This window comes from Asterias rubens, chromosome 15 (assembly GCF_902459465.1).
Source record: "Asterias rubens chromosome 15, eAstRub1.3, whole genome shotgun sequence".
NCBI classification, from domain to species: Eukaryota; Metazoa; Echinodermata; class Asteroidea; order Forcipulatida; family Asteriidae; genus Asterias; species Asterias rubens.
The window spans coordinates 11,533,346-11,553,070 of record NC_047076.1 but is presented as its reverse complement, the minus strand read 5'-3'; the positions used below and the strand labels follow the sequence as shown (position 1 = coordinate 11,553,070).

Genomic DNA, 19,725 nt, shown 5'->3' with positions numbered 1-19,725 from the left:
ATTCTGACAGCTCTTCACCGGTTACACCCGATCAATGGTGGAAACCAGGCAGTCCTCCAGAAAGCACTGAAACTCCACATGAAGGATCACACTTGACTGTGACCTTCGACCCAAGAAGTAAAGTTACATCTGTAATTGTCACAAATGAAGAAGGAGTGCCTGATGAGGAAGTCACCATTGCCTTTGAGTTTCAGCCAAGTGACCGTGCTCAATACCTACCACTTGCCGATGAAGCAAATTCAAACATCTTTATCGGAAAGACTGACACCAAAATCTCTTTACCATCAAGCTTGCCATTCATAACAAGACTGAGAGTATACCTTGTTAAACCAAATCCTGATGCAAGTTATAAAATAGTCTTCAACGGCTGTGAAGAGACAGGTAATTCCAATCTTCAAGCTAACTTTTAAATGATAGGGAAATATTCATGTAAATTATCTCAGTTAAGATTTTTCCTCCGCATCTTTAAACGAACAAATGCCAGCTTTTCACATTTGTGTGGCATTTTAAATTTCAGTTTCTACCAGCACAGAGGTGTTCAGTTCTACTGTCAGCACTACACGTGAAATCACAGCCGCACCCACAACTACAGGCACACCTACAACCACTGAGGTGATCACTACCACTGCTGTACAAACCACCACTCCAGAAGCAACAACTACTGAGGAGACAACTACTGTACGCACCACTACACAGCCAACAACGACAGGTAAGATTGAAGTTATTCGCTTTAATATACTTGGAACGAAGTCAAATACTTACCATTGCCCTATCTGAAGGTTTGAATTGACCGGTTATAATTATCTGTTTTTCCAGAAGCCCCAACAACTACTGAAGCAACTACCACTCGTGTGACAACCACTAAAGCTCCTACAACTTCTGGCCCTCCTTCAACGACTGAGAAAGTCAGCACCACGGTTGTGACAATTTCTCCAGAAACAACTACAAAAGAGATAAGCACTGTGACCTCCACAGCTGGCCCGTCAACCACACCTGAAGAATGTGCTGAGGACCTTGATGATTATGACAAAGTAAAAGTCTCAAGAGAAAATTCTGACAGCTCTTCACCGGTTACACCCGATCAATGGTGGAAACCAGGCAGTCCTCCAGAAAGCACTGAAACTCCACATGAAGGATCACACTTGACTGTGACCTTCGACCCAAGAAGTAAAGTTACATCTGTAATTGTCACAAATGAAGAAGGAGTGCCTGATGAGGAAGTCACCATTGCCTTTGAGTTTCAGCCAAGTGACCGTGCTCAATACCTACCACTTGCCGATGAAGCAAATTCAAACATCTTTATCGGAAAGACTGACACCAAAATCTCTTTACCATCAAGCTTGCCATTCATAACAAGACTGAGAGTATACCTTGTTAAACCAAATCCTGATGCAAGTTATAAAATAGTCTTCAACGGCTGTGAAGAGACAGGTAATTCCAATCTTCAAGCTAACTTTTAAATGATAGGGAAATATTCATGTAAATTATCTCAGTTAAGATTTTTCCTCCGCATCTTTAAACGAACAAATGCCAGCTTTTCACATTTGTGTGGCATTTTAAATTTCAGTTTCTACCAGCACAGAGGTGTTCAGTTCTACTGTCAGCACTACACGTGAAATCACAGCCGCACCCACAACTACAGGCACACCTACAACCACTGAGGTGATCACTACCACTGCTGTACAAACCACCACTCCAGAAGCAACAACTACTGAGGAGACAACTACTGTACGCACCACTACACAGCCAACAACGACAGGTAAGATTGAAGTTATTCGCTTTAATATACTTGGAACGAAGTCAAATACTTACCATTGCCCTATCTGAAGGTTTGAATTGACCGGTTATAATTATCTGTTTTTCCAGAAGCCCCAACAACTACTGAAGCAACTACCACTCGTGTGACAACCACTAAAGCTCCTACAACTTCTGGCCCTCCTTCAACGACTGAGAAAGTCAGCACCACGGTTGTGACAATTTCTCCAGAAACAACTACAAAAGAGATAAGCACTGTGACCTCCACAGCTGGCCCGTCAACCACACCTGAAGAATGTGCTGAGGACCTTGATGATTATGACAAAGTAAAAGTCTCAAGAGAAAATTCTGACAGCTCTTCACCGGTTACACCCGATCAATGGTGGAAACCAGGCAGTCCTCCAGAAAGCACTGAAACTCCACATGAAGGATCACACTTGACTGTGACCTTCGACCCAAGAAGTAAAGTTACATCTGTAATTGTCACAAATGAAGAAGGAGTGCCTGATGAGGAAGTCACCATTGCCTTTGAGTTTCAGCCAAGTGACCGTGCTCAATACCTACCACTTGCCGATGAAGCAAATTCAAACATCTTTATCGGAAAGACTGACACCAAAATCTCTTTACCATCAAGCTTGCCATTCATAACAAGACTGAGAGTATACCTTGTTAAACCAAATCCTGATGCAAGTTATAAAATAGTCTTCAACGGCTGTGAAGAGACAGGTAATTCCAATCTTCAAGCTAACTTTTAAATGATAGGGAAATATTCATGTAAATTATCTCAGTTAAGATTTTTCCTCCGCATCTTTAAACGAACAAATGCCAGCTTTTCACATTTGTGTGGCATTTTAAATTTCAGTTTCTACCAGCACAGAGGTGTTCAGTTCTACTGTCGGCACTACACGTGAAATCACAGCCGCACCCACAACTACAGGCACACCTACAACCACTGAGGTGATCACTACCACTGCTGTACAAACCACCACTCCAGAAGCAACAACTACTGAGGAGACAACTACTGTACGCACCACTACACAGCCAACAACGACAGGTAAGATTGAAGTTATTCGCTTTAATATACTTGGAACGAAGTCAAATACTTACCATTGCCCTATCTGAAGGTTTGAATTGACCGGTTATAATTATCTGTTTTTCCAGAAGCCCCAACAACTACTGAAGCAACTACCACTCGTGTGACAACCACTAAAGCTCCTACAACTTCTGGCCCTCCTTCAACGACTGAGAAAGTCAGCACCACGGTTGTGACAATTTCTCCAGAAACAACTACAAAAGAGATAAGCACTGTGACCTCCACAGCTGGCCCGTCAACCACACCTGAAGAATGTGCTGAGGACCTTGATGATTATGACAAAGTAAAAGTCTCAAGAGAAAATTCTGACAGCTCTTCACCGGTTACACCCGATCAATGGTGGAAACCAGGCAGTCCTCCAGAAAGCACTGAAACTCCACATGAAGGATCACACTTGACTGTGACCTTCGACCCAAGAAGTAAAGTTACATCTGTAATTGTCACAAATGAAGAAGGAGTGCCTGATGAGGAAGTCACCATTGCCTTTGAGTTTCAGCCAAGTGACCGTGCTCAATACCTACCACTTGCCGATGAAGCAAATTCAAACATCTTTATCGGAAAGACTGACACCAAAATCTCTTTACCATCAAGCTTGCCATTCATAACAAGACTGAGAGTATACCTTGTTAAACCAAATCCTGATGCAAGTTATAAAATAGTCTTCAACGGCTGTGAAGAGACAGGTAATTCCAATCTTCAAGCTAACTTTTAAATGATAGGGAAATATTCATGTAAATTATCTCAGTTAAGATTTTTCCTCCGCATCTTTAAACGAACAAATGCCAGCTTTTCACATTTGTGTGGCATTTTAAATTTCAGTTTCTACCAGCACAGAGGTGTTCAGTTCTACTGTCAGCACTACACGTGAAATCACAGCCGCACCCACAACTACAGGCACACCTACAACCACTGAGGTGATCACTACCACTGCTGTACAAACCACCACTCCAGAAGCAACAACTACTGAGGAGACAACTACTGTACGCACCACTACACAGCCAACAACGACAGGTAAGATTGAAGTTATTCGCTTTAATATACTTGGAACGAAGTCAAATACTTACCATTGCCCTATCTGAAGGTTTGAATTGACCGGTTATAATTATCTGTTTTTCCAGAAGCCCCAACAACTACTGAAGCAACTACCACTCGTGTGACAACCACTAAAGCTCCTACAACTTCTGGCCCTCCTTCAACGACTGAGAAAGTCAGCACCACGGTTGTGACAATTTCTCCAGAAACAACTACAAAAGAGATAAGCACTGTGACCTCCACAGCTGGCCCGTCAACCACACCTGAAGAATGTGCTGAGGACCTTGATGATTATGACAAAGTAAAAGTCTCAAGAGAAAATTCTGACAGCTCTTCACCGGTTACACCCGATCAATGGTGGAAACCAGGCAGTCCTCCAGAAAGCACTGAAACTCCACATGAAGGATCACACTTGACTGTGACCTTCGACCCAAGAAGTAAAGTTACATCTGTAATTGTCACAAATGAAGAAGGAGTGCCTGATGAGGAAGTCACCATTGCCTTTGAGTTTCAGCCAAGTGACCGTGCTCAATACCTACCACTTGCCGATGAAGCAAATTCAAACATCTTTATCGGAAAGACTGACACCAAAATCTCTTTACCATCAAGCTTGCCATTCATAACAAGACTGAGAGTATACCTTGTTAAACCAAATCCTGATGCAAGTTATAAAATAGTCTTCAACGGCTGTGAAGAGACAGGTAATTCCAATCTTCAAGCTAACTTTTAAATGATAGGGAAATATTCATGTAAATTATCTCAGTTAAGATTTTTCCTCCGCATCTTTAAACGAACAAATGCCAGCTTTTCACATTTGTGTGGCATTTTAAATTTCAGTTTCTACCAGCACAGAGGTGTTCAGTTCTACTGTCAGCACTACACGTGAAATCACAGCCGCACCCACAACTACAGGCACACCTACAACCACTGAGGTGATCACTACCACTGCTGTACAAACCACCACTCCAGAAGCAACAACTACTGAGGAGACAACTACTGTACGCACCACTACACAGCCAACAACGACAGGTAAGATTGAAGTTATTCGCTTTAATATACTTGGAACGAAGTCAAATACTTACCATTGCCCTATCTGAAGGTTTGAATTGACCGGTTATAATTATCTGTTTTTCCAGAAGCCCCAACAACTACTGAAGCAACTACCACTCGTGTGACAACCACTAAAGCTCCTACAACTTCTGGCCCTCCTTCAACGACTGAGAAAGTCAGCACCACGGTTGTGACAATTACTCCAGAAACAACTACAAAAGAGATAAGCACTGTGACCTCCACAGCTGGCCCGTCAACCACACCTGAAGAATGTGCTGAGGACCTTGATGATTATGACAAAGTAAAAGTCTCAAGAGAAAATTCTGACAGCTCTTCACCGGTTACACCCGATCAATGGTGGAAACCAGGCAGTCCTCCAGAAAGCACTGAAACTCCACATGAAGGATCACACTTGACTGTGACCTTCGACCCAAGAAGTAAAGTTACATCTGTAATTGTCACAAATGAAGAAGGAGTGCCTGATGAGGAAGTCACCATTGCCTTTGAGTTTCAGCCAAGTGACCGTGCTCAATACCTACCACTTGCCGATGAAGCAAATTCAAACATCTTTATCGGAAAGACTGACACCAAAATCTCTTTACCATCAAGCTTGCCATTCATAACAAGACTGAGAGTATACCTTGTTAAACCAAATCCTGATGCAAGTTATAAAATAGTCTTCAACGGCTGTGAAGAGACAGGTAATTCCAATCTTCAAGCTAACTTTTAAATGATAGGGAAATATTCATGTAAATTATCTCAGTTAAGATTTTTCCTCCGCATCTTTAAACGAACAAATGCCAGCTTTTCACATTTGTGTGGCATTTTAAATTTCAGTTTCTACCAGCACAGAGGTGTTCAGTTCTACTGTCAGCACTACACGTGAAATCACAGCCGCACCCACAACTACAGGCACACCTACAACCACTGAGGTGATCACTACCACTGCTGTACAAACCACCACTCCAGAAGCAACAACTACTGAGGAGACAACTACTGTACGCACCACTACACAGCCAACAACGACAGGTAAGATTGAAGTTATTCGCTTTAATATACTTGGAACGAAGTCAAATACTTACCATTGCCCTATCTGAAGGTTTGAATTGACCGGTTATAATTATCTGTTTTTCCAGAAGCCCCAACAACTACTGAAGCAACTACCACTCGTGTGACAACCACTAAAGCTCCTACAACTTCTGGCCCTCCTTCAACGACTGAGAAAGTCAGCACCACGGTTGTGACAATTTCTCCAGAAACAACTACAAAAGAGATAAGCACTGTGACCTCCACAGCTGGCCCGTCAACCACACCTGAAGAATGTGCTGAGGACCTTGATGATTATGACAAAGTAAAAGTCTCAAGAGAAAATTCTGACAGCTCTTCACCGGTTACACCCGATCAATGGTGGAAACCAGGCAGTCCTCCAGAAAGCACTGAAACTCCACATGAAGGATCACACTTGACTGTGACCTTCGACCCAAGAAGTAAAGTTACATCTGTAATTGTCACAAATGAAGAAGGAGTGCCTGATGAGGAAGTCACCATTGCCTTTGAGTTTCAGCCAAGTGACCGTGCTCAATACCTACCACTTGCCGATGAAGCAAATTCAAACATCTTTATCGGAAAGACTGACACCAAAATCTCTTTACCATCAAGCTTGCCATTCATAACAAGACTGAGAGTATACCTTGTTAAACCAAATCCTGATGCAAGTTATAAAATAGTCTTCAACGGCTGTGAAGAGACAGGTAATTCCAATCTTCAAGCTAACTTTTAAATGATAGGGAAATATTCATGTAAATTATCTCAGTTAAGATTTTTCCTCCGCATCTTTAAACGAACAAATGCCAGCTTTTCACATTTGTGTGGCATTTTAAATTTCAGTTTCTACCAGCACAGAGGTGTTCAGTTCTACTGTCAGCACTACACGTGAAATCACAGCCGCACCCACAACTACAGGCACACCTACAACCACTGAGGTGATCACTACCACTGCTGTACAAACCACCACTCCAGAAGCAACAACTACTGAGGAGACAACTACTGTACGCACCACTACACAGCCAACAACGACAGGTAAGATTGAAGTTATTCGCTTTAATATACTTGGAACGAAGTCAAATACTTACCATTGCCCTATCTGAAGGTTTGAATTGACCGGTTATAATTATCTGTTTTTCCAGAAGCCCCAACAACTACTGAAGCAACTACCACTCGTGTGACAACCACTAAAGCTCCTACAACTTCTGGCCCTCCTTCAACGACTGAGAAAGTCAGCACCACGGTTGTGACAATTTCTCCAGAAACAACTACAAAAGAGATAAGCACTGTGACCTCCACAGCTGGCCCGTCAACCACACCTGAAGAATGTGCTGAGGACCTTGATGATTATGACAAAGTAAAAGTCTCAAGAGAAAATTCTGACAGCTCTTCACCGGTTACACCCGATCAATGGTGGAAACCAGGCAGTCCTCCAGAAAGCACTGAAACTCCACATGAAGGATCACACTTGACTGTGACCTTCGACCCAAGAAGTAAAGTTACATCTGTAATTGTCACAAATGAAGAAGGAGTGCCTGATGAGGAAGTCACCATTGCCTTTGAGTTTCAGCCAAGTGACCGTGCTCAATACCTACCACTTGCCGATGAAGCAAATTCAAACATCTTTATCGGAAAGACTGACACCAAAATCTCTTTACCATCAAGCTTGCCATTCATAACAAGACTGAGAGTATACCTTGTTAAACCAAATCCTGATGCAAGTTATAAAATAGTCTTCAACGGCTGTGAAGAGACAGGTAATTCCAATCTTCAAGCTAACTTTTAAATGATAGGGAAATATTCATGTAAATTATCTCAGTTAAGATTTTTCCTCCGCATCTTTAAACGAACAAATGCCAGCTTTTCACATTTGTGTGGCATTTTAAATTTCAGTTTCTACCAGCACAGAGGTGTTCAGTTCTACTGTCAGCACTACACGTGAAATCACAGCCGCACCCACAACTACAGGCACACCTACAACCACTGAGGTGATCACTACCACTGCTGTACAAACCACCACTCCAGAAGCAACAACTACTGAGGAGACAACTACTGTACGCACCACTACACAGCCAACAACGACAGGTAAGATTGAAGTTATTCGCTTTAATATACTTGGAACGAAGTCAAATACTTACCATTGCCCTATCTGAAGGTTTGAATTGACCGGTTATAATTATCTGTTTTTCCAGAAGCCCCAACAACTACTGAAGCAACTACCACTCGTGTGACAACCACTAAAGCTCCTACAACTTCTGGCCCTCCTTCAACGACTGAGAAAGTCAGCACCACGGTTGTGACAATTTCTCCAGAAACAACTACAAAAGAGATAAGCACTGTGACCTCCACAGCTGGCCCGTCAACCACACCTGAAGAATGTGCTGAGGACCTTGATGATTATGACAAAGTAAAAGTCTCAAGAGAAAATTCTGACAGCTCTTCACCGGTTACACCCGATCAATGGTGGAAACCAGGCAGTCCTCCAGAAAGCACTGAAACTCCACATGAAGGATCACACTTGACTGTGACCTTCGACCCAAGAAGTAAAGTTACATCTGTAATTGTCACAAATGAAGAAGGAGTGCCTGATGAGGAAGTCACCATTGCCTTTGAGTTTCAGCCAAGTGACCGTGCTCAATACCTACCACTTGCCGATGAAGCAAATTCAAACATCTTTATCGGAAAGACTGACACCAAAATCTCTTTACCATCAAGCTTGCCATTCATAACAAGACTGAGAGTATACCTTGTTAAACCAAATCCTGATGCAAGTTATAAAATAGTCTTCAACGGCTGTGAAGAGACAGGTAATTCCAATCTTCAAGCTAACTTTTAAATGATAGGGAAATATTCATGTAAATTATCTCAGTTAAGATTTTTCCTCCGCATCTTTAAACGAACAAATGCCAGCTTTTCACATTTGTGTGGCATTTTAAATTTCAGTTTCTACCAGCACAGAGGTGTTCAGTTCTACTGTCAGCACTACACGTGAAATCACAGCCGCACCCACAACTACAGGCACACCTACAACCACTGAGGTGATCACTACCACTGCTGTACAAACCACCACTCCAGAAGCAACAACTACTGAGGAGACAACTACTGTACGCACCACTACACAGCCAACAACGACAGGTAAGATTGAAGTTATTCGCTTTAATATACTTGGAACGAAGTCAAATACTTACCATTGCCCTATCTGAAGGTTTGAATTGACCGGTTATAATTATCTGTTTTTCCAGAAGCCCCAACAACTACTGAAGCAACTACCACTCGTGTGACAACCACTAAAGCTCCTACAACTTCTGGCCCTCCTTCAACGACTGAGAAAGTCAGCACCACGGTTGTGACAATTTCTCCAGAAACAACTACAAAAGAGATAAGCACTGTGACCTCCACAGCTGGCCCGTCAACCACACCTGAAGAATGTGCTGAGGACCTTGATGATTATGACAAAGTAAAAGTCTCAAGAGAAAATTCTGACAGCTCTTCACCGGTTACACTCGATCAATGGTGGAAACCAGGCAGTCCTCCAGAAAGCACTGAAACTCCACATGAAGGATCACACTTGACTGTGACCTTCGACCCAAGAAGTAAAGTTACATCTGTAATTGTCACAAATGAAGAAGGAGTGCCTGATGAGGAAGTCACCATTGCCTTTGAGTTTCAGCCAAGTGACCGTGCTCAATACCTACCACTTGCCGATGAAGCAAATTCAAACATCTTTATCGGAAAGACTGACACCAAAATCTCTTTACCATCAAGCTTGCCATTCATAACAAGACTGAGAGTATACCTTGTTAAACCAAATCCTGATGCAAGTTATAAAATAGTCTTCAACGGCTGTGAAGAGACAGGTAATTCCAATCTTCAAGCTAACTTTTAAATGATAGGGAAATATTCATGTAAATTATCTCAGTTAAGATTTTTCCTCCGCATCTTTAAACGAACAAATGCCAGCTTTTCACATTTGTGTGGCATTTTAAATTTCAGTTTCTACCAGCACAGAGGTGTTCAGTTCTACTGTCAGCACTACACGTGAAATCACAGCCGCACCCACAACTACAGGCACACCTACAACCACTGAGGTGATCACTACCACTGCTGTACAAACCACCACTCCAGAAGCAACAACTACTGAGGAGACAACTACTGTACGCACCACTTCCCAGCCAACAACGACAGGTAAGATTGAAGTTATTCCCTTGAACACACTTGGAACAAAATCAAAATACTTACCATTGCCCCATCCCAAGGTCTGAATTCACCTGTAATAATTATCTGTTTTTCCAGAAGCTCCAACAACTACTGAAGCAACTACCACTCGTGTGACAATCACTGCAGAACCTACAATTTCTGCCCCTTCTACAACGACTGAAAAAGTCACCACAACAATTGTGACAACCTCCCCTGAGGCAACCACCACAGAGACAATCATTGTGGAGACAACAACAGGTGATTAACATTTGAGGACTATGTTTTGTTCATTTCATTATCGGCATTAACATTAGATGATAATAATAATAATAATATCGAAGTCTTATATAGCGCACGTATCTACCAAACAAGGTATTCAAGGTGTTGAGTATAAACAAACTTTCAGAAAGATAGGTAATTGCAGTGGTGATTTTTAAGACCCAATTATTTAGCACCTTAAAAGGGTTTACAAGGTGCTACGGCGCATACAGCAGCCACAGCCAGGATAACCGGGGAGAACCCCTTCTCTTTTCGAAAAGTGCACTGGGTTCTTTTCATTACAACAGCTATGATAACTCCAAGGTTAAACAGAAACATTCCCTGAAAGGCACTGGACACTATTGATAATTACTGGGAAACAAAATGCTTACAAACTTACTTGGTAACGAGCAATATAGTATAAAACATTGTGAGAAACGGCTCTCTCTGAAGTAACGTAGTTTTTCAAAAAGAAGCTATTTTCCACTAAAGTATTTGAATTTGATTTTGAGACCTCAGAATTAGATTTTGAGGTCTCGAAATCAAGATCTGATCTTGAATGCACACAACTTCGGGTGACAAGAGGTTGTTATTTTATTTTATGATACTATCTCGCAGTTTCGACGACCAATTGAGTTCAAGTTTACTCAGGTTTGTTATTTTGTTCATATGGTGAGATACACATAGTGAGAAGACTGGTCTTTGACAATTACTAATAGTGTCCAGTGTCTTTAATAAATGGAGAGACATACCTACAGACAATTGCTCTACATTTTCTTTTCTACTCAGTACAGAAAGTTTAAACTTCTCATTTATATGCAATTTGTTTGAATTCTTTTTCATTAATCAATTTTGCATTTGTCTTGGTTTGTACAACAGAGGAAGCAACAACGACTGTCGTCACAACCGAAGAAATCACTGCCGTTCCAACGTCCACTGAAAAACCAACAACTACCAAGGAAGTCATATCAACAACTGTTACCGTGACGACCCCTGAGGCAACAACCACAGAGGAAACAACAACAGTGACTACCACAGAGGTCCCGACCACCGCAGGTAAATTTTTATTTCTGGTGTTTCGGATCAGCAGAGTGTGGGTTCAAATCCTCGCCTGTGACACTTGTGTCCTTAAGCAAGACACTTAACCATTGCTTCGTCCTTCGGGTGGGTCATAAAGCTGTTGGTCTCTTGTGTTGTGTATGCATGTAAAAGAACCCAGTGCACTTATCAAAAAGAGAAGGGTTCACACCCGGTGTTCCTGGCTGGATTAGCAGCATATTGTGCCACAGCAACCTGTAAACCATTACACAGGTGCTATGTTAAGGAATAGATCTCATAATTCAATTGTGGTCCATTTTCTAATCTGTACTGAAATACAAATTTTTCTGTATTGTTAACTTGCTATTTATATTTCGTCATTTGTATACAAATTTGTTGCATTTTTTAAGTTCAATCTGTTAGCTTTAAGCATCTTTTTATTAGGTTGATTTGGCCACTACTACTCATCATTGGTTTATTGTTGTTAATACTATTAATAACTGAAATATTTTACTTAATTCTTTCAACTGTATTAGGGTAGGCTGAACCTTTTAGTTATAGGAATTTGATGATTAATTTTCCACTTTATATTTCCCACTTAACATTTTGCCATTGTTTCAGTTGACTTTGATAGCCTGTACTTAATTTTGAGTAGTGCAGTGATAACAATGAAACAAAAATAATTCAATATTTTTGTTCTGTCTTTAAAGAGCTGACAACAACACAACAACCGACAACTGTAGGCAAAACAACGACAAAGACTGTTACAAGTGAGTTTAATACCGGAAAATAATTAATCTCTCCCCTTGTTTGTAATAGATGTTAAAGGCAGTGGACACTATTGGTAATTACTAATAATTATTAGCATAAAACCTTTCATGGTGACGAGTAATAGGGAGAGGTTGACAGTGTAAACCATTCTGAGAAACGGCTCCCTCTGAACTGACGTAGTTTACGAGAAAGAAGTAATTTCCCAGGTATTTTTTTTTTCGAGAGCTCAGATTTAGAATTTGAGGTCTCGAAATCAAGCATCTGAAAGCACACAACTTCGTGTGACAAGGTGTTTTTTTCTTTCATTATTATCTTGGAACTTCGAAGACCAATTGAGCTCAAATTTTCACAGTTTGTTATTTTATGCATATATTTTGAGATACACCAAGTGAGAAGACTGGTCTTTGACAACTACATGTACTAATAGTGTCCAGGGTCTTTAAGCACTGTATACTCCGTACTTTGCCAAGGTCTGTGAAAGCATAAGTCACATGCAAATCACTAGGGTGGGATTTGAACCCACAACCTTTGCTGAGCTAGAATAAAGGATTCAAACTGCTTCTAGCTACCAAGCAATCTTGATGGTCTAGTTGGGTAAACATCCCTGGGGTTGATTTATCAAAGAGTCAAGACTAGTCTTAGAACGAACTACTCGTCTTAACTTGGGACAAGCCTTAAGTTTTGAATATTTCCTTGTACTAGATCTAACTCTTTGTGAAATCGGCCCCATCTCTTAAACGACAAAGGTTGTGGGTTTGAATCCCACCAGAGATGTCCAGAATCTTTCCACAGGATTATTGGGGAAAGTATTTTGCTGTCAGTCCTGAAAGAGTCCCATACATTATTTCAACCACAAGTCTTATTAAAAAGTAATAACTTGTAATTTTGAATTTAAATTTCTAAAGTCACAACTGCTGAGGGGACAACCAAAGCTATCACTCAAACCACCGTACCAGGCAACGGAGGTAAGTTTTAGAACCAAAGATAAGCCTAACCAGGTTTTTTTGGAACCAGTCTTGTTCTGAACCAGGTCTTCTTAGAGCCAGTTCTGTTCTGAACTGAGTCTTTTTAGAACCAGTTCTGTTCTGAACCGGGTCTTTTCAGAACCAGTTCTGTTCTGAACTGGGTCTTCTCAGAACCAGTTCAGTTCTTAACCCGGTCTTCTCAGAACCCGTTTGGTTCTGAACCAGGTATTTTTCTCAGAACCAGTTCTGTTCTGAACCGGGTCTTTTTCTTAGAACCAGTTCTGTTCTGAACTGGGTCTTCTCAGAACCAGGTCTTCTCATAACCAGTTCTGTTCTGAACCAGTTCTGTTCTGCACCAGGTCTTTTTCTTAGAACCAGTTCTGTTCTGAACTGGGTCTTTGTAGAGCCAGTTCTGTCCTGAACCAGGTCTTCTCAGAACCAGTTCTGTTCTGAACTAAGTCTTTTTAGAACCAGTTTTGTTCTGTACCGGGTCTTTTCATAACCAGTTCTGTTCTGAACTGGTTCTTTTTAGAACAAATTCTATTCTGAACCAGGTCTTCTCAGAACCAGTTCTGTTCTTTACCTGGTCTTCTCAGAACCAGTTTTGTTCTTAACCCGGTCTTCTCAGAACCAGTTCTGTTCTGAACTGTGTCTTTTTCTTAGAACCAGTTCTGTTCTGAACTGGGTATTTTTCTCAGAGAACCAGTTCTGTTCTGACAGGGGTCTTTTTCTCAGAACCAGTTCTGTTCTGAACTGGTTCTTTGTAGAGCCAGTTCTGTTCTGAACCGGGTTTTTTTCTTAGAACCAGTTCTGTTCTGAACTAGGTCTTTTTCTCAGAACCAGTTCTGTTCTGAACTGGGTCTTTGTAGAACCAGTTCTTTCCTGAACTGCGTCTCCCCAGAACCAGTTCTGTTCTGTACCTGGTCTTCTCAGAACCAGATCTGTTCTGAACTGGGTCTTTTTAGAACCAGTTCTGTTCTGAACTGGGTCTCCTCAGAACCAGTTCTTTCCTGAACCTGGTCTTCTCAGAACCAGTTCTGTTCTGTACTGGTTCTGTTTCTGTTCAGAACTATCTTGGATCATTGGTGCTTTTGTAACATTGTGATACTGGTTTCTAGTACTGGTTAAAATAATGAATACAGTATACAAACAATATTCAATTTGTTTTTTAATCCACCTGTCACTTGAACTTCTTTCTTGCAGAGACTCCTGTTTGCAAGTTCAATGGAGAGGAGTATGAGGTTAGTTAATCAACAAATTATTAAATAATTAATTAACAATAAAGGTATTTTAATTGTATATTTTTGGGATCAAGTATTTTTTGCATTGATGGTCATCTGAATGTGTACAGATGAGAGACCAGTGTGTTAAAATCATAGAGCTATATATATTGACCAGAGCGCTAACATCCCGCTATACTCGCACTAAGGTTTGAAACCGTGTGGGCGCGTCAATGTTTATGTACAAACCAATACAAAAGCTTGAAATTTGGTACGGCTATTTGCATGATAGTGTGTTTGTTCTTTTTTATGTGTCATCGAAGCAAAAAATGCAGCAAATGTGAACGCACAATCTGCTGATCAACGTCACAAACTGTGAGCGTCATGTGCGTCATGTTTAAAAGACGCGTACATTTTTTTTAGTACGTAGATCAAGTCGAAGTTACGGTTTGCTTGTAGCGCGGACGTACGCGATTGGGCTGTCGCGTACATTAAGCGTACACTCCGAATATTTAAAAAATCGCTGCAATGTGTGTTCTCTTAAAATTAAAATCGTTTCGATTTCACGCAACACATCAAACATGTCTGTGCCTAGGGTGGCTTCAAAACGCAGAGCAAGTTAGCGCTCTAGTCAATATATAAAGCTCTATGGTTAAAATTGGTAAGCTTTACAAACAAACTTAGGATGTGAGAACAATCAATCAATCGATCAATCAATCAGTCAATCAATCAATCAATCAATCAATCAATCAAACAATCAATCAATCAATCAATCAATCAATCAATCAATCAATCAATCAATCAATCAATCAATCAAACAATCAATCAGTCAATCCACATTTATTTCCATATTGGTCAAAAAAGGAGAATTATAAACACATTGAGTACAATTGTATAAAGGAACATTACAAAATTGATTTTGCTAGCAGAAAAGTTGCTGGCAGTGTATAAGCACTTTATGAAATCCATCATGTACATAAACTGACTAACCTGTAGAAGTTTGAGATCGATCGGCCATCTGGTTCACAAGAGAGTAGTGAAAAACTAATTACAAATTTTGTATTGCATCGATGCCAAAACAAAAATGAATAAAACGCTCACTGAGCGTTAAACTCCTAATGCGAAATTAGAGTATTTATTTCGCATCAAATGTGAAATTCCAGACAGAAATATTTCAAGGGATGTTTTCTACTATCATCATCATTATACACCGTGAAAGTTTTATGTAAATCTGTGATCTACACGTTTTTGTTTCTTACCAATTCTGTAACACTTCTTTAAGGAATGTTAAACATGTAAGATGGTAGCTTGGGTAGTAACATTATCGTGGTAATAAGTCTCATTTTGTTGTAACAGCTCTGTGACATTGGGTCTTCAACTCATCCTACATAAGGAACACTCTTTGATTTGGTCTCTTTTTCTTGTCATACTCTAGGAAGGCGAAGTGATGCCAATTGGTCGGCCGTGTACAATCATGAAATGTGGACCGAACGGTGAAGTCATCGTTGAATACATCGCCTGCAACAGGTCATGTCCAAATGTAAGTCTCAATCAATGTGTTTCATCTGTGCTCTTTGAAATTAGAAGAATTGTTTGAATATTTGTTGACTGGCACCTTTAAGACACTGGACACCTTTGGTAACTGTCAAAGACCAGTCTTCTCGCTTGGCTATTTGCTTGTTTATTTATTTATTTATTATTTGCTATTTGCTTGTCTAATTTCTGGTTTTGGTTTTTGTTATTTTAAATTGTGCTTTGTGTATACAGATTATTTATATTGTTATTTATTTCAAATTATTATTATTTTCCAAAGAGAGTATTTATATAGTGTGTTTGCCTCCCTATGTGACAGGCTTCCGAGCTACAGTGTTTAATTATACTTTTGTTGATCCTGGCCATCACATTAGGGTTGTTTTGTAATTTCCTGTGCCCTTAATGTTTGTCTTGCTTTGTATTTACTTTTGTTTTTACATCATCTATTTGACATACTGTCTGCTTGTATTTGTAATTGTTTAATGGCCAAACAAAGACTAAGAATAACAAGAACATTTGCACAAAGAAAAAAAACCTGTGAAAGTTTTAACTCAATTGGTGGTCGAACTTGCGAGAGAATAATGAAAGAAAAAACACACTTGGTGCACAAGTTTATTGGCTTTCATATGCTAAATACAAATCCTCAGCTGAGGTCTTTTGAAGTGAGAAATAACCATTTTCTCAAGAGCTAAGTTTCTTCAAAGGGAGCCATTTCTCACAATGTTCTATGTTACCAAGTAGGTTTTTATGCTAACAATTGTTTTGAGTAATTACCAATAGCGTCCAGTGCCTTTAAAGTGATGATAAGTATAATAAATTACAAACTCGACAGAGCACTAATATTGTATGTTTTTGTGTTTGCTCCTAACAGGGAAAGCTTGTGGAGGTGAATGAACAAACTTGCTGTCCAATATGTGGTATGTATCAAGAAACCATACTGGTTGGCACCAGTCAAAACCAGTTGAAACTAGTTTGCACTGGTTAATCCAACTGGCCCTAGATTATCAGTGCTCTTTAGAATTAGCCCTAGATTTCTTTAGTGGCGTAAAAAAACGTTTCACCTGGATCATAAACTCAGACTACTCAAAAACCAGTCAAAACCAGTTGAAACTAGATGACACTGGTTAACCCCAACTGGCCCTAGATTATCAGAGCTCTTTAGGATTAGCACAGGATTTCTTTATTTGCTTAACAATTGTTTTACCTAGATCATCAAAATAGACTCAAACCAAGAAGTACTCAAAAACCAGTCAAAACCAGTTGAAACTAGTTGACACTGGTTTACCCCAACTGACCCTAGATTATCAGAGCTCTTTAGGATTAGCCAATGGTTTCTTTAGTGGCGAGAACATGTTTTACCTAGATCATCAAAATAGACTCAAACCAAGAAGTACTCAAAAACCAGTCAAAACCAGTTGAAACTAGTTGACACTGGTTTACCCCAACTGACCCTAGATTATCAGAGCTCTTTAGGATTAGCCCATGGTTTCTTTAGTGGCGAGAACATGTTTTACCTAGATCATCAAAATAGACTCAAACCAAGAAGTACTCAAAAACCAGTCAAAACCAGTTGAAACTAGTTGACACTGGTTTACCCCAACTGTCCCTAGATTATCAGAGCTCTTTAGGATTAGCCAATGGTTTCTTTAGTGGCGAGAACATGTTTTACCTAGATCATCAAAATAGACTCAAAACAAGAAGTACTCAAAAACCAGTCAAAACCAATTGAAACTAGTTGACACTGGTTTACCCCAACTGGCCCTAGATTATCAGAGCTCTTTAGGATTAGCCCTCGAGGTTTCTTTAGTGGCGTAAAAATGTTTTACCTAGACCAAAAAAATAGACTGAAACCAATAAGTTTCTATGTACTGATTACTTCTATTAATTGTTCTTTTGTCCAACAAGAGTATGGATTGAATTGAATTGAATTGAAAAGTATTAACAAACTTATGGCTTTGGATACCATGTTCTTACTGGTAAATATTCAATTTTGCGTTTTGTTGAAAGCTTTTTGAGGCAAGTTGAATTAAATCAATTGGGTTATAACAGTTTGACACTAGCAGCAATCATACAGCTGTGCCGTACAGCACAGCTCTGCCTAAAGGCCGGTTTATAGTGGGTCACGCGATTGTCGCGCGACGGAAATCCGTGTCTTTTTATGATCGCGCGTCACAATTTCCGACGCCCGACCATTGCGCGACCGACTATAACTCGGCCTTTACAGTAATATTTACAGTAATACAATATAAACAACAAGGGAAACCGGTAAATTTTTAAATGACTTATTTGTTTTGATAACAGTTCCAGATGAGCAAGGCTGTTTCTTCCGCTCACACGAAAACTACGTCCAAATTGACGACTGTCTATCGGAGGAGAGAGTCGCCTACACTGACTGTGAAGGGTTGTGTGCCTCCAACAGCCGCGTCTCCATGCTGCCAGATGCGCGTATCGGCTACAACTGCGGTTGTTGTAAGCCAACCACGCTAAATCAGAACTTTGCGAGTATGTTGTGCAACAACGGGACCAGGTTTGTGCATTCCTACTACGAGATACAGGGATGCGAGTGTAACTCTTGTAGCTACGATCCGCTACAGTCGGTTATGGTGAACCAGTTCGCCATCGAGCCATAGACAAAAATTGTCTTGACTAAAAAAATCACTTTCCCACAATAATTTTGTCATATAGGTTTTAATAAAGGGTAGAGTAGAGATTGTTTATCTAAAGATAAGTTGGCTGCCTGTACTGCATACTGCTAAGGAGTTGATAATGTTTCTGGGAAAGTCACAAAGGAACAGTTTTTCTTTTAGCAGTTATTGCACACACGAAAAATGTTCATGCACAAAGACTTTTGTTCTTCTAATCTCGTTTAGGTTCTTTTCATTGTCGTCCTATTTAATTAACAGACACTGAAAGACTCAATTTTTAATATTCTTCTATTGAATTTAAACTGTCTAGTAAAATAACAAGCTTGCTGTTGGCTTTTGATACCTGACTTGTAATGCAACAGAGCATTTATTTTCTAAACAAAGTTCTTCAAAGGAGTCCTCCTTAGAGTTTATCTTGTGTTAAAATGGTTTATAAAATGTCATTTTACTTGATGGTTTTTAAAAGCGAAGTTTGAACTGTGACATCATTGAACATCAAAATCAATGCGTTCTGTACAATACAAAGACAATAATTTGGTTTTGCCAGTCAAAAGGTTGATTCCCATGCTGTTTTAATTGAATATGATCGAATTTCATGAATAAGCTACAAATTTTCCTTACAAATGCCAAAAGCATACAGACAACAAAGTTTGAAATGTGACGTCAGCGAACTGTTTGAATTATGACAACAAAAGAGGTGCTCTGAAGTTTATCAAAAGTTTATCAAAAGTCATCAATGGCAGTTTACAACGTTTAACATTAAGCCTGCCTTTTAGTAAATAAATCAATCACATAAATGAATTTTAGATTATAGCCTCTCTTTAAAAAAAAAACCTTTTTGTTAAAGTATGTGTACTTAAATATTGTGGGAAACTGATGTTTAGTCATGGAAATGTTGTTTGATGGAGAAAGTGAACAAGTGAATCTTAACTGTTTGACGATGGCCTGGAACTTAATTAATTATTTCATAGTTTTTGTCTAGGATGCATAGCCATTTGTTGTATTTGCTTCTAGCTAAATAGTCATTTTAATAGTGGGCTGTGAATTTTTCAATGGCATAGTGACTTAATTCAATAGTTTGAGCAATTATTTATTGATTATCATAATTGATTAATAATATCAGC

The 19,725-nt window shown here is 39.8% G+C and overlaps 2 protein-coding genes across 2 annotated transcripts in view; one reads left to right on the top strand and one right to left on the bottom strand.

The window, feature by feature from the left end:
* The window catches only part of LOC117300268 (mucin-2-like), a 43,909-nt gene extending 43,662 nt beyond the window's left edge, over positions 1–247 (bottom strand). Inside the window, exon 1 of the mRNA XM_033784001.1 lies at positions 220–247. Coding sequence (XP_033639892.1) covers positions 220–247 — 28 coding nt within the window. The remainder of the gene's footprint in view (positions 1–219) is intronic.
* Positions 248–410: 163 nt separating this feature from the next.
* Positions 411–18,586, top strand: LOC117300267 (mucin-2-like). Its single transcript, XM_033784000.1, has 28 exons — positions 411–429; positions 518–709; positions 817–1,431; positions 1,568–1,759; positions 1,867–2,481; positions 2,618–2,809; positions 2,917–3,531; positions 3,668–3,859; positions 3,967–4,581; positions 4,718–4,909; positions 5,017–5,631; positions 5,768–5,959; positions 6,067–6,681; positions 6,818–7,009; positions 7,117–7,731; positions 7,868–8,059; positions 8,167–8,781; positions 8,918–9,109; positions 9,217–9,831; positions 9,968–10,159; positions 10,268–10,429; positions 11,309–11,485; positions 12,178–12,237; positions 13,144–13,203; positions 14,407–14,444; positions 15,859–15,963; positions 16,828–16,873; positions 18,258–18,586. The coding sequence occupies exons 1-28, from the start codon at positions 411–413 to the stop codon at positions 18,584–18,586; spliced, it is 8,451 nt and encodes a 2,816-aa protein (XP_033639891.1).
* Positions 18,587–19,725: the final 1,139 nt, after the last annotated feature.

What these genes read in the sequence shown, in the direction of transcription:
- LOC117300267 (XM_033784000.1), top strand. An exon ending in TACACAGCCAACAACGACAG is followed by an intron (nt 710 to 816) that starts GTAAGATTGAAG and finishes CTGTTTTTCCAG; the next exon opens with AAGCCCCAACAACTACTGAA. An exon ending in CACCGTACCAGGCAACGGAG is followed by an intron (nt 13,204 to 14,406) that starts GTAAGTTTTAGA and finishes TCTTTCTTGCAG; the next exon opens with AGACTCCTGTTTGCAAGTTC.